At 39.0% G+C, this 13,557-nt stretch overlaps 1 protein-coding gene across 13 annotated transcripts in view; it reads left to right on the forward strand.

Annotated features, from left to right (window-relative positions):
• Window positions 1-8,377, forward strand: part of ADAM22 (ADAM metallopeptidase domain 22) — a 220,833-nt gene extending 212,456 nt beyond the window's left edge. For 12 of the 13 annotated variants that reach the window (XM_041727581.1, XM_041727579.1, XM_041727584.1 and 9 more), the window contains 2 exons: window positions 4,740-4,863; window positions 8,190-8,377. In XM_041727581.1, coding sequence (XP_041583515.1) covers window positions 4,740-4,863; window positions 8,190-8,210 — 145 coding nt within the window. In that variant the 3' untranslated portion in view covers window positions 8,211-8,377. Of the gene's footprint in view, window positions 1-384; window positions 415-4,739; window positions 4,864-8,189 lie in introns of all 13 variants that reach the window. The other variant, XM_041727582.1, reaches the window with a different exon arrangement.
• Window positions 8,378-13,557: the final 5,180 nt, after the last annotated feature.

Genomic DNA, 13,557 nt, shown 5'->3' on the forward strand with positions numbered 1-13,557 from the left:
ATATGGACTTAGTTACTACCTCTTCTGAAAATAATAGGCTTTCAGATTACTTTTTGCTATGACTTGGGTCAGCATTTAACAGATATCAAAATATGTATATATATTTAACTCTCAGCACCCATATAAGGTGGACTTTCTCTTCCAGTGTACCATTTAGTTTAGACATATATAGTTTGAGAAAATGATTAGACCTACTTTCATTTTAATTTGATCCATACATTTGCATATACCCCAAGGAAAGCATAACCCTGCCTGCTCACGACAATATATCCTGCTTTTATACCCCATCTTTCCCTCCTGCCCTGTTCCTCTGCTTTTATCACTTCCTCACACTGAACCTCATACACATACACTCACATTCAAACATCCCACCCTCACCTGTAGCTCTCAAGATGGCCAACGTCAGGAAGACAGGTAAGATTATTTTGAATGTTATTTGGAATCTTGGCTCACCCGCAGTCCTATTTCTCCTTTCCTTAGGCTTGTGGGCAGATTGTAATTTGTATTAGCCATGGAACCAAAACAGAATGACTTTGGTCCCATATGGGCTAGGGCTTTTATACCTAAATGGACTTAGCATTTTTGCATCAATAATTTGTGAAATGGTACCCCGGAAGAGTTGTTTCACCTCCCTGGGTCAGCTGAGTAGTTTATGTGGCTCCTAAAGAAGAGTTCACATTTCTTAAAATCAGCACCCAGGTCTGCCCAGAAGCTGCATGACTAAACACAATTTGGATGGGGAAATGCTTTAGCACCCCTGGTTGCACGTGCAAAGCTGCAAGGGCAATTTTAGAGGGTTCCTTTATCTCCTCTTTTAATATGAGAGATCAGTTCCCACAGTGGATAGTCACGTTAAGAATTAATTATTAAAATCCATATTAGTATTTAAAGGCTACATATAATTCACTGGAGGTTTATAATGTAACTATCATTTTAGGATTAATGGGGGTTATGTTGGTTAAGACTTGAAAACCAACACACAAAAATCTGTGAAAGTCATAATTAAGATACCCCAGAGCTTTTAACACAGTGAGTCTCACACAACAGAATTTCATCCACCCTTCATCCAAACCAGTCCTTACATAGGAGACCCAGAGTGTATCCTCAGCTTGGTTTATGCTTTGCCAACACTGTGCTTCAGTTCAAATCTGCTTCCTCAGCCACCAGGTTGTTCAGGATTACCTCTCCTGCTAAAACCACTGATGAGGGCAAAGGCCATTTTACTAATCACTCATGTGGTGTGAGGTTTGTGGCATCCTTATCAAAATACAGTGGGGACTTAGTGACTGTGGAAACTGGTCCAAAATATAGCCCATTATTTAAAATATTATATCCACACTATGAAAAAGCAAATGCCAAAAGGTTTTGAGTGATGATAGTGCCAGTTCTGTGTCAGACAGTGGTTGCTCAAATGATTGCCAGCATATAGTCACATCAAGCAGCGTAAGAGCATTATTTCCCCACACCTAAATCTTGGAGGCAGTGCTTTTGGTGACAGTGCTTTTATAAGCTCTCAACAGGTATCCTTACTCTTGAGTATTATGCATTTGATTACTCTCTTCATCAGGTTGTTGAGTCCCACTTCCCTGATTTTATGGAAAATGCAATAACTCTGAAAAGAAACTAATAATAACTTTCCTACATTGAGTGCCTACTATGTCCCCTTTATTTCTTACCACATCATGAAATGTAGGCCTTCTTACTCCCTTTCTATGGATTGAGGAAACTGAGGCACACACAGTAACAGAAGGTAGCACAGCCAGTAAATGTCAGAACCAGAATTACCAGCGTGGCTCTGACTCCAAAATCTGTTCCTTTCCACTTCACTGTAATTACTTAAGAATAGTGGGCTGGATATGGACTATTTAAATCCTATCCTGAGACCCTTCATAAATCCTCCAGGATGAGGCCACTATAAAATTTGCATCTGAACACTGATACGAGAGTAAGTGTGGACCTGTGCCCCTCATGTGTGACTGCCCAGGTTTCAGCCCCTTCTGAAGAGGAGAACAGAGATGAGTTTGACCTTACAGGCATGTCTACAAAAGGCCAGCCCAGCAAGTCTTTGTAGCCCCAAGAGAGCCCACAATCCATTGGCACACAGGCACACTTCCATTGTGTAATCTTAAATGGTACCTATTATGCTTATTATGGTTTTTGAAAGTGCTATAATGACAATGGATAACATTTGTTCAAAGATTACTTTGTTAAGTGAATGAGCTGGGCCAGTGACTAGTTTTCAGTGAAAGCCAGATTGGAACTAGCAGGCACATAGCCAGTAGCCAGGGTCAGAAAAGAGCCTGGAGGCAGTTTTAGAGAAATGTCTCCTCATAGACATTTGTGACAAAATTTTAGTTTGTTGTTATTTCCCTAAGATGAATTACCCTACCTTGTTCTCTGCTCTTATTCTGATTCCTGTTCTGGTACTGAACATCCCCTCAAGATAATCCCTGTTACGCTATCACACACCACCCAACCTCCAGGACCCAGTGTCCCTCGCTGCTACTCAGACCATCTTGCTTGGCTTTTCTATTCCCCTCAGTGTTAGTCCAAAGTGTCAGCTAACTGGGGTATTCATGTGAAAGGTAGTATATGTGCAGGTTTCTTGGGCGGGGTGTGTCTGGAGAATATCTCCTGGTTTTGTTCTCAATCATTATTGGATTCCACCATGGAAAAATATTTAGAGGAAAGACCAGATTTTCAGTACCCCTCATTAGAATGACCTGGTATGTGTGCAAAGCTGGTCATTTGGACTCATGGCCAAGTGAATGGCTGGCATGTCTCTGGGAAGCTATAAGCCAATAGCTTATGCTATGGACACGTACACTCTGTAGCAAATTGAAAAGACTCATTTTGCATGATCCCCTAAAGTAAACAAGATTTAGTTCTTTTTCATATACCTGACTAGCTTTCCTGAACTTGGACATCTTACCAGTAGTGATTCAGCTAAAATTATGAAGTCAGGTTACTGTCCTTTGTTTTAGAAAGATGTATTTAAATACCTAATACAAAAGTTTATCCTCATTCTACACATACTGACTTTGTTTCCTAAAGGTCACAGTCATATTGGAAATGTTTTCTTAAAACTAAAAATTCCCTAATTTCTAACTAGAAACATATGCAGTAGTATATATGCTTTAATAGCCTTTTGGAGGATTTGAAGTACTTATATTCTTAGTTTGACCTATCTGCTCTGTAGTAGAAAGCATTATCACAAAAAATATAATATTCTAACAGTTCACACTAAGAAGTGGTCCTAGACATTTTCCAAAAATAGAGGAAATGTTAGGAGTTATAGGTTAAAACCAAATTAAGCCACTGTTGATTCTTAAAATTGAACAAGAATGTTCATGCGGAGCTCAGGGCTTATAGGAAAAAATATTTTCAACATTTAGCTTGAATTTGGTGTCCATAAGATGGGAACTGATTTGAAAATTACAGAACTAGAGTGAAGCATAATATATGTATGGAAACCAAAGGGGGAAAAAAGAGACCTCTTTATGCTGTTGCATGTGCAGTGCAGTAGATCTGCCCCTGGCCAGTGCCACCCTGCTGCCAATGCTCCCAGGTTGTCAGTCACTCCCAGCAGATGAGCTGCATTCCCCTGAAATAAAAGCCCATTTATGAAGTAACCCCTTGGCAATGTGGCTCACAGCCACCCTGCCCCAGCAATTGAGCAGTCATGGGTATGTTGTGGTAACATTTGTGAATGGGTAGTTATTGCTGAATTAGCACGTCTGTTTCCCATTGATAAGGTGTGAGTGAAAAACTCTTCAGCTCTGTTTTTTACTTGGAGGACGAGATAACAGATGTGGGCTCTTCTTGTGAGCTCAGCTTTGTTGCAAATATTACCACTACATGTGCAGAATCAAGAACAGCATAATACACCACAGCTTACACATATCTTTCATATGGAGTATCTTCATGATGGAGATGTTATCTAAAAAGGAAAGGTTTTATTGTGTTTTGTTTTAGTTTCAGTAACATTCCAGTCAATAAAATGTAGCCATCCTAATGACATGATAAGTGTACCCTACATGAGTCATCAAGATCTACCTCTATGGTACAGAATCCTCCCCTGTATGGAAAAGCAGATTGTAGGGACTAATCAGACCATTTTTGTGTGTTCTCATCAGACTCTTTGTTTGGCTGGAACTCTGCACTCTTTACTGCTTGCATGTTTACTAATTTATTATTAAAACCCCTGTATTTGCCTTTGTTCTTTCACAACTAACACACTGGCCTCTGAATGCATGAGTTTTGTGTAAACTGGTGTGTGACTCAGCAACTTAATGTATCAATTGTATTATATTTTCAGATATTAAAAATATAATTGGAATTACTATACTAACATTTTTTACATGAAGTGGTAAAAATAAGGCAGTATATTAATATGTTGTACACTTAATTGACCATTATGAGCTCTTAGAATGATTTTATCCCTTCTCCATTTTAGCTTTTTATCTATTGTATAGGGAACTTCATCATTTGCTTTGTAGTTGAGTCTGATTCTGTGTGCTAACGTTTGAACAGCCCATTCAGTTATGACATTAGGAAGATAAGATTCCAGCATTCCAGTGATTGGGAAGGACAGAGAATCTCCCACTAGTTTAAACCTTTGCAATAGTGGCCTATGAAAATAGGAATCAAAGGGTTTGTTCTAAACCCACTTTTCAGATATTTGAAAAAGATGTTAGGCAGTCACATAATATTTATTTCATGTGTTCTCAACGTCTCAGGACTCTGTCTCCTGCCAAGTCTCCCTCTTCATCAACTGGGTCTATTGCCTCTAGCAGAAAATACCCATACCCAATGCCACCACTTCCTGATGAAGAAAAGAAAGTGAACCGACAAAGTGCCAGGGTAGGTGGAAACTGCCATATGCTAGCAGCCTTGATCATTATCATTTATTTATTAATTCATAGTTTATTTTTTAAAAGATTTTATTTATTCATGAGAGACACAGAGAGAGAGAGAGAGAGAGAGAGAGAGAGGCAGAGACACAGGCAGAGGGAGAAGCAGGCTCCATGCAGGGAGCCTGACATAGGACTCGATCCTGGGTCTCCACGATCACGCTCTGGGGTGAAGGCGGCTCTAACACCTGGGGCTGCCCTAATTCATAGTTTAAAAGAGAGAGCCATTTTTCCTTTTTTGGTTACAAAAAATAAAAAAAAAATGGAAGATTTTCAATATTCCATTAAAAAATGGAGGATTTGGGGGGCTCAGATTTATATTTGCAAATGAGCTTAACTACTGCATTCATAAATGCTAGAGATAATTTGATATAATTTGATCATTCATTGCTATATGTTTATATCTTTTATGATACATTGTAGCTAATATATTACAGTCTGAAGTAAATGAAACAGAGAATGTATTTTGCTTTATCAGTTTTTTAGTATAGCCAAAAATGCCAGAGATTCAAAAAAAGTAGCCTCATTTCCATGTCTAATTTGCTTACTTAGGCTTTTTACTGGCTAATAACACCCAATAAGACTTTAGAAATCAGAACCTGTGACAGAAAGTTAGACCAGTATCTTGGAGATGAGGATGGAATTTGGATACAAGGATGGAATTTGGATACTAATATTAAAAAATATATGTCAAAGGGTATGGTAAAATTTAGCAACCTTTTATATTTTAAAAAGCCAGATTTAAAAACACAGAAGAGCTGATTATTTATGTTAAAATATGGTTCACCAGAAATTTTATTTATTTATATACTTACTTTTCTTTAGTTTGTCATTAGTTTTTCACATAGAAGAACCAATTCCTTTTATTTTATTTTCTCACTGAAGCATTTTATGAGTCTAATATAGTGAAAATTCAGCATAATATTATATACAGTGTTATTATTAGTTTCTGATGTGCCAGAAGTTTCCTTAAATACTGAGTCTTCTTTTACTTTATGAATCTACTCAGCCTCACAGTGTTCCCAGAATACATCCATTATGTGAAATTTGCGATATACTCAAGTTTAGAGCAGCAGGCCAGCCCTCAGAGGTGTAAGTGAAAGATACAACCAAAGAATAATTACTTTTATTGATATCTAAACTCTGTTGTGGTCACTTACAGTGTAAAGTTGTTCTTCTCGGAAATACTTTGCAATAAAATAAAGCTTTAAAAGCCTGTGCAGATTTATCTGCTAGTAGGTCTTGGGTTTCTGGGATTTTTGGTTTGGAAGATATTTCAGAGCTTATTTGATCCTGAACTTATATAATGGGCTTCAAGGTAACAGATCATTCAAATTTTACCTCAATCAACTCATAGTCAATAAGAGAACACAACTTGTTAAAACAGATTATATTACTGTAATCAGAAACACCTTGAAACCAGTTAGTGGTGTTTTTGTCAATTACATGAAAAATTACCTTCCCATGTGATTATGGGTAATGGTGAAAGATGGCAGGGAAAAAGAAAATTCAAATTCCCAGCATTCAGCTTTCTGGTCTTAAAAAACATAATTGTTAATAGGCATCCAGTTGTTCATGATTTGAGTGTATCATAATGAAATCCAAGGCTAATGGCATTCCATCTAGTTGGGGACATTCTATCAGCTGTTGTCATGCCAGGCTGTAGGTTATTAATAATCCCACATAAAGCCCATGAAAATGTCAGCTCCCCAGAAGAAATGGCTGGCCCATGGCCTCTTTCCTGGGAGAGTTCTGTGAAATATCAGATGGTTCCATCCACCATGGAACATCCGCATGAACACACAGTGGAATCCTGCAGAATAGGCAGCCCCTGTCTCTGGCTGTCTTTGTGGGCCGTGGAGAATCAAACAAGCAGATCTTGTTATGAGCACTCCTTCATTACAGCTATCTAGAAATGGCCACAGTCTGTACCATCAACTGAGCATTGATCTGGATCTTCTTTCCCTCAGATACCCTGTGGACCCCCTGTTTAGCCAATTCATCTTCACTAGTCTCCACCAACACATGTCATTCACAGACAAACATCCTTACAATTGAGAGATTTAGTCTCCAAAGGGTGAGAACAGAGTCAGCTTTACCACAGTCCTTGTGGAGTAGCTGACATGGGTATTTAGAACAAGATTTCCATGAAGGTTCCAAGGAACCTATTAATGGAACCTATGTAGAAACATCCACAAGACACTTAGCTCTTTCTGCTTTTTCTTTCCCAGAAACTCATAAGGTATACAATGACCTGCCCCAGATTTTTAGTAAAAATGGAATTTGGATGGAATTTGGATGCAGCTTAAGTCACACTGGTCTTAGACTTTCTTTGTTCATGTTTGTAAACGTGTACCCACATCATATTGCCTGGAAACAATACATTGTCAGCTTGATCTTTTTCCTTTTTTTTTTTTAATTGGCCATCCTCTTGTGAACTGAGTTGCATTCATATTTGATCATGCTAGAGTTGTTTACAGTGCATTAAAGCAATTAGTGAACATTGTAGAAAGCAAATATGAATAGTACCAATGTGTGCAGGACTGGTGACAGAAGCAAGGAGAAGGAAGAGGTGAGAGAATTAAACAATTGACATCCTGCCACGGATGCATCATTCTACTCTCATGTCCTGAGAGAGGACAATCTTCTAGGAGGTAGTGTTGGATTTGGAGAGTGGATGGCCTGGTTGTAGGCACACAGCAGAGATTTCTAAGTGGGTGATGGTGGAATTGACGGAATCACACTTCTGCAAGGTTGGTACTCCTCAGGGTTGGCTCTACATGGGAGTTGTTTGAAGGGCTTTTAAACTATGTTGACGCCTGAGTCCCACCCACAGAGATTTTGATGTAGTTGATCTAGTGTGCTATCTAGGTAGTAGGATTTTTAAAGCCTCCCCAGATCTTTGAAATGTGCAGCTGGGTTGAGAACCACTGCTCTTAGTGGGCTGTAGCAGAATCCTGGTTAAAATAGTATTTTAAATTATTTCATTGGAGACATAATATTTAATTTATTCAAGTTTTTTAGTAGCATTAAATTAGTGTGAGGGGTTTTGTATTAAAAGGTGGCAGTTGCTAAAAAGGTTGAGACACCGATTTAGAGGAAAGAGAAAGCTAAAAATTAGAGCATTTATTTATCCATTCATTCGACTTGACAAGAGAGTGTGTGCTTCCACAACCACATAAGAATGGATGGAATCATCAACTTTTTCATCTTCATAGCTCAGAATGTGACTGTTTCTTGCTTTCACAATGTGCAATTTTGCTTTTCTTTGTGCAGCTATGGGAGACATCCATTTAAGATCAACTGTTTACATGTGATACATCAAAACTGTTTACTTCAACTTTTATAGAAACCCAGCCTCACGGAATCACTGCAAATCTATCTGCTCTTCAGACAATACAAAGACCCTCTGAGATAATACAGAGGAGAGGAAGCCGAGTCTCACATCTGGATACCATTTTCTTTTTGTCATTGGCTTAGGATTTAACCAAACCATGAAAAGAACTACTGAAATGTTACACTAAAACATGGAACAATAAAGGTACTGGTATGTTAATGGATAATCCGCATGACAGATATATGTAGAAATATCACTAAAATTAACTCACATGACCCAAATGTAGCAAGTTTCCTAAGGGGTAATAGTGGATTCAGAACTGACATTCTGAAGCACATCCTCATTGTAGACAGTAATGCTAGTGCATGAAGCTTCTGTTTATTGCAATTTCCACATTTAAGGAAACAACATCCCATAATAGAAACTAGCATGCAGGGCTAAGGCATACAGGATTTTTCTGCAGGACTTTAAAGCTTTGAGAGGCCAATATCCCGTGTGTTAACTCTAAACATGTATCTTTATTTTTGTTTTGTTTTTTTACTTTTCATTTTTATATCAGCATACAAGGACAATTGTACATATGTAAACATTTTTAAAATAAAAAAAAGCAGCTGTTACACACAAGTGTATTTTGCCAAATGCCTAAAAATAGTCAGTCACAGTCACATCATCACCATTCATCAAATGGTCTTTAAAGATTATAAGCAGATGACATTGTAAATATAGTGGTCAATGCTATAAATGTGTCTCTCCATAATTGGTATTCATCCAAAACATGTGATACCCCTTTAAGCTGTGCACAGTCTGGAGGGAGTTTTATTGAGTTATTAATTGAACCAGGGAACAAAATGCCCAGCCAAACTTGGGGCCTCCATAGCTCGCTGGAGCAGGAGTTGATCCCTGCAACTGCTCTCTTGCCTCCAGGCATTCAGATGCTGATGGCTGCTCCCTGGGAACTCCAGGCTACCCTTTTTCCCTTCTGGGGGCTAAGGTGCCTGCCCCAGCAGCTGTCAGCTTTCAGTACCAGAGCACTGCTAGTTTCACCCTGGAGGCCTGGGAGCCCCTCAGCAGCACATCCTGAAATGAAGCAAGTGCACCAAAGACACACGAGTCCATGGGCCGCTGATACATTGGTAGCTTCCAACTTGCTAAGACTCTAACCCTTTGTGGCCTTTTTGTTCTTTTTTTGTTGTTGTTCTTTGACAATACTTTTTAGCCACCCTTACCTGTAAAATGAATGACTTGTTTTAATAAAACCAACTTTTACACTGTTCATTAAGGATACTTATCATCAGGAGGATGTGAGTCCAACAGGTCATTCTACCCTGATGTGGAAGCAAGATGGTGGAGGGTTCTACCAGCTGGGCTGGGAAGCCTCACCAGGCCACAGAGGGTTTGAAGAAACCTAAAGCCACAGGTGTGCGGCAGCTGTGAAACGTTACACAAACAGCTGGCAGGGAGGAGAATCTGTTGTTTTGAATTCTTATTTTTTTTAATACAGAGAAAAGTGAGAAATTTATGTTAAAGTTCCTTCTTAAAAACCAAAGTTTGAGGGCTGTTCTGATGCAGCTCTGTCATTCTAAAAGAAACTGGGGAGGCTACTCTCGCAAACTCAGAAATTGATGGGCTCAATCGGATGCTTTGATTTTCCTCATTTTCTCTCCTTTTTCTTGAGAAGAATGGAATCTGCAGATAAGATTTCAAAAATATCCTCTAAATTTGATCTCTCCCAGTAGTGTTTATGGTCAAAATCCATTTCATCTCCATGTGTAGTCATGTTAGATGCCCACAGTGAAGGACCATGTTAGAGGCAGTGTTTTATACTCTATGTATTTACGTCGTCTGTAATGGCCCTCTCTTCTGAAAGTCTTTTAAAAATGTTTGAAAAGCAATTTCATCATTCAAAGCTATAAAGTGAAAACATCATTTTCTCATGATAGGAAGTGATGTGATAGTCGATTCTACAATAAAATGATCCATCAGATTAAGATTTGGGTGAGTGTTGGGTAACCATGCCACACAGCTCAAGTGAAGGTCAGGAGAGTAGACAGATTTAAAAATGTAGCAAACAAAGTGGCTTTTGACCAAGATCACTTTAATGTGCACTGAATGTTTTCTGGTATTGAGTGTATAAAAATGCTAATGTTACAAGGTTTATTTTGACTATAAAAGAGTTTATAGATTTGAATGTAAGGTACTTTGTGTAAATATGCTTCGTAGTTATGGTTACACAAACCCTCATTTGAAAGAATTCACAAATGGTGAGCTACTTGCCACAGATACCCTTTACCCCTCTTTCCTCACTTTCTCAGTTATTTTTACATAAAATTATTATCCCACGAGAAAATCATTGTTACATGTCTTTTGGATGACATGAGTGTTTATAGTCATTCTCCTTGATAATAACCTTCATACGAAACCAAATGAAAAGCATCTGTTTTATTTGCAGAGAGACTATGATTTTATAGTAGCTTTAATGTTCTCTTCTGGGTATCTAAGAATGTTTGAACATTCTTACAGCCATTTGCAGAATTCTTTGACAAGTTCATAATCTCAATGGATAGTTTTGAGAAATGTGAGTAGTCATGGTTGGTATTTAGATGTATTAAATCTAAATGCTTCTGACTTTTCTTCCACTGAGCCAGGGAAGATGGACCTATGGCACGAAATACAAGCACAGCATTATTTTTTTTTTTTAATATCTATATTGGAGAGAAACTTTGAAGTCACCATAGCAGTTTGTATCATGCAACTAATCTTGATAGCCCCTAGACAATATAGGACTATTATGCTAAGCAGAGAGGAGCAGTTATTTGGCCTTTCTGTTCCATTGTATGCCTTTTTTTCTTCTCTTTCTAAAGTTCTATGAGTAAAGCTTCAGATTGACAATCCCCGCTGCATGAGATGTTCCATTGTCCATAGACATTGCAGTAGAGCAAACTCAGATTTAAGGAAACATTTAAATCTCTTTATTAAGAATGCCAACAAGGGGGTGGGAGTAAGAGGGAGCCCCTGAAGGTATAGACTGGTCAGACTGGTCTGTGTCCAGCCAACCCTTTCTTTAGTCAGGAAGTGGCATCTTCCTCTGGAGTCTGCCAGCCAGAAAATGATCCCCGGGTGACATGCAATCTGTGGAAAGGAATAAACTCAAACTGTGCAGCATAGTCAGAGTGTTCAATGTAGTGTAGTTGCTCTATATTTTAGAGAAACCCAGTGTTAGTCCTTAAAAAAATTTGATAAAGTAAATGTAGGTTTAAAATGCCAAACATACTTTTTAGTTTGAGATAAGTGCTTTATTAAGTAATACTACAGTTTCTCTCTTTTTCCCCTTGCTTTCAAAAGGCTTTTAAAATTGTCTTTAAAAATAAGGTCAGTCTGGTGTAGATTTCTGAACATAAGACTGATAGGGTTTCTAAAAGAAGTTGCTGATAAAATTAGATCTTTTGTGCACTTCCAGAAAAGGACTATTTATATTTGAATTTCATAACAGCCTTACATTTCTTTTTTTTTTTTTTCATCTGTTGATTCCCTTGTAGACTTGCATAATTTAATCCTGTCCATTGTTCCAGATCTCTTGTGGCTACTTAACCTTCTGCTTTTTAAAGATTTTGTTCTTTTTATAGTTACCTGTGGGTCAAAAGAAATACGGTATTTTTATTCACTTCTTTACGTGTTTCAAAAGCTTATTTCATCCATTCTTCATTTTCTGTTGTCACATAGTTCTATTTTAACTTATATATTTAGTGTTTTAAGTATTTCCTTGTGTTATTCAACATGATAATAAATCCTTACCTAAAGAGAAGACTATTTTACTTTATTTTCCTTAAACATAAAGGAAGGGTAGTTCATTGGGAGGATGCCAAGTGACTGGCAGAGAAAATGGGAAGGGGGAACAGATGTGGCGCTGCATGAATGGAGAGAGGCCAGCTGGGTGTGGCTACAGCCTGACTAGGACACCATTGTCAAGGGCGCCCACGGGGCAGTGTATTATAAATATCGTCCTACAAGTGGGTAAGTTGCCATCAGTTTTCCAAGAAATGCTCTCCCATTGGCGGCATAACGTCAACATTTCAGAGTCCTGATGGTATTTTTCCTTTCACTTCTTAGGTTTTTCTCTAAAAATGTCACCCAAGGTTTTGTTTTGTTCAATGAAATCAAGGTGAATTTCTCATCCTACTAGCTTAGATAGATAAGAAGCAGACATCTCAATGGAGTAGGGCTTAATCTGAGCCTCAGGGGATTTTTGCTTTTCTCCTCAGTTATTTTCTGAATGGATAAAACTACTCTGATTTTGGATGCAGCAGCTTTCCCTCTGGGAAGGGGGCACTAAGGACTTTCATCAGCAGCTTCCCTTGTGTGTTAGATTGTGAGGAGCCCAGACCACTCTTGTGATCAGTTAAGGGGCAGCAGTCCATCATCTGGGGGGTAGGGATGTGCCTGTGTGTGTGCACATACCTGCTGGAACCATGCATGCTCATAGCATATGCTCTATGGGCAGGTGCTTTTAATTCTGAGGGGAGCTTTCCCACCACACCTGCAGATGTGGAGCAGAGTTGCAGCCAGACTTTAGAAATCAGGGCATAATATTTCTGTTCACATTTTATTCATGGCTTTTTATTCAGAGTCCCCAAAATGGAGCACCATCTGGTTCAGTTTGTAAGTAGAAAAACAAAACATTCAAAAACAAAAACCCGCCTGGTTTTTTTGTTTTTTATATCAAGGCCCTGATGAACAGTAAGCACTCTCTCTATGGAGCTTGAGAGAGATACTTCCAGACCCTACTGGAAGGGTAGGGTTCCCAAGTTGCTCCCCTTCAGTGGCTTGTCAGCCCTTTTCTCCTGACTAGGAACTTTCACTGGCATGGAGGTAAGTACCCCCCTTTTTTGGCTAAATTGGCATTGGGGAGAACCATAGGGGTACCCAGTAGCGGGGAGAGAGGCACCTGCAGTCTTCTCCCTTTGGCGACAGGGCGTGAATTATACAACTTTAGTAATCACTGAGAGATTGGTCCTCAGGTCTGTTTCAGGATGGAGAGGAGATAGAAGGCAGCCCTTGGGAGATCAGAGGGCATTCAGCCCTGGCATAGGAGTGGAATGGAGACCCACATGCACTCAGAAGCCAGGTATGCAGAAGGTGGTCACTGGGAGTCTGGTGGAGGCAGAGGGGCTCCTAGAGGGCCAACAATAGACCTATCTGCTCTGCAGTTTTACTGAGTGGTTGGCTCTGTAAATACTTCTTGGGCCAGTCCCAAATGGGCCAGTCATTCTTGCCTGCTGTGTCCCTGCTGCATTGTTCATAAAACCTGTA

This window comes from Vulpes lagopus, chromosome 13 (genome assembly GCF_018345385.1).
Source record: "Vulpes lagopus strain Blue_001 chromosome 13, ASM1834538v1, whole genome shotgun sequence".
Lineage (NCBI taxonomy): Eukaryota > Metazoa > Chordata > Mammalia > Carnivora > Canidae > Vulpes > Vulpes lagopus.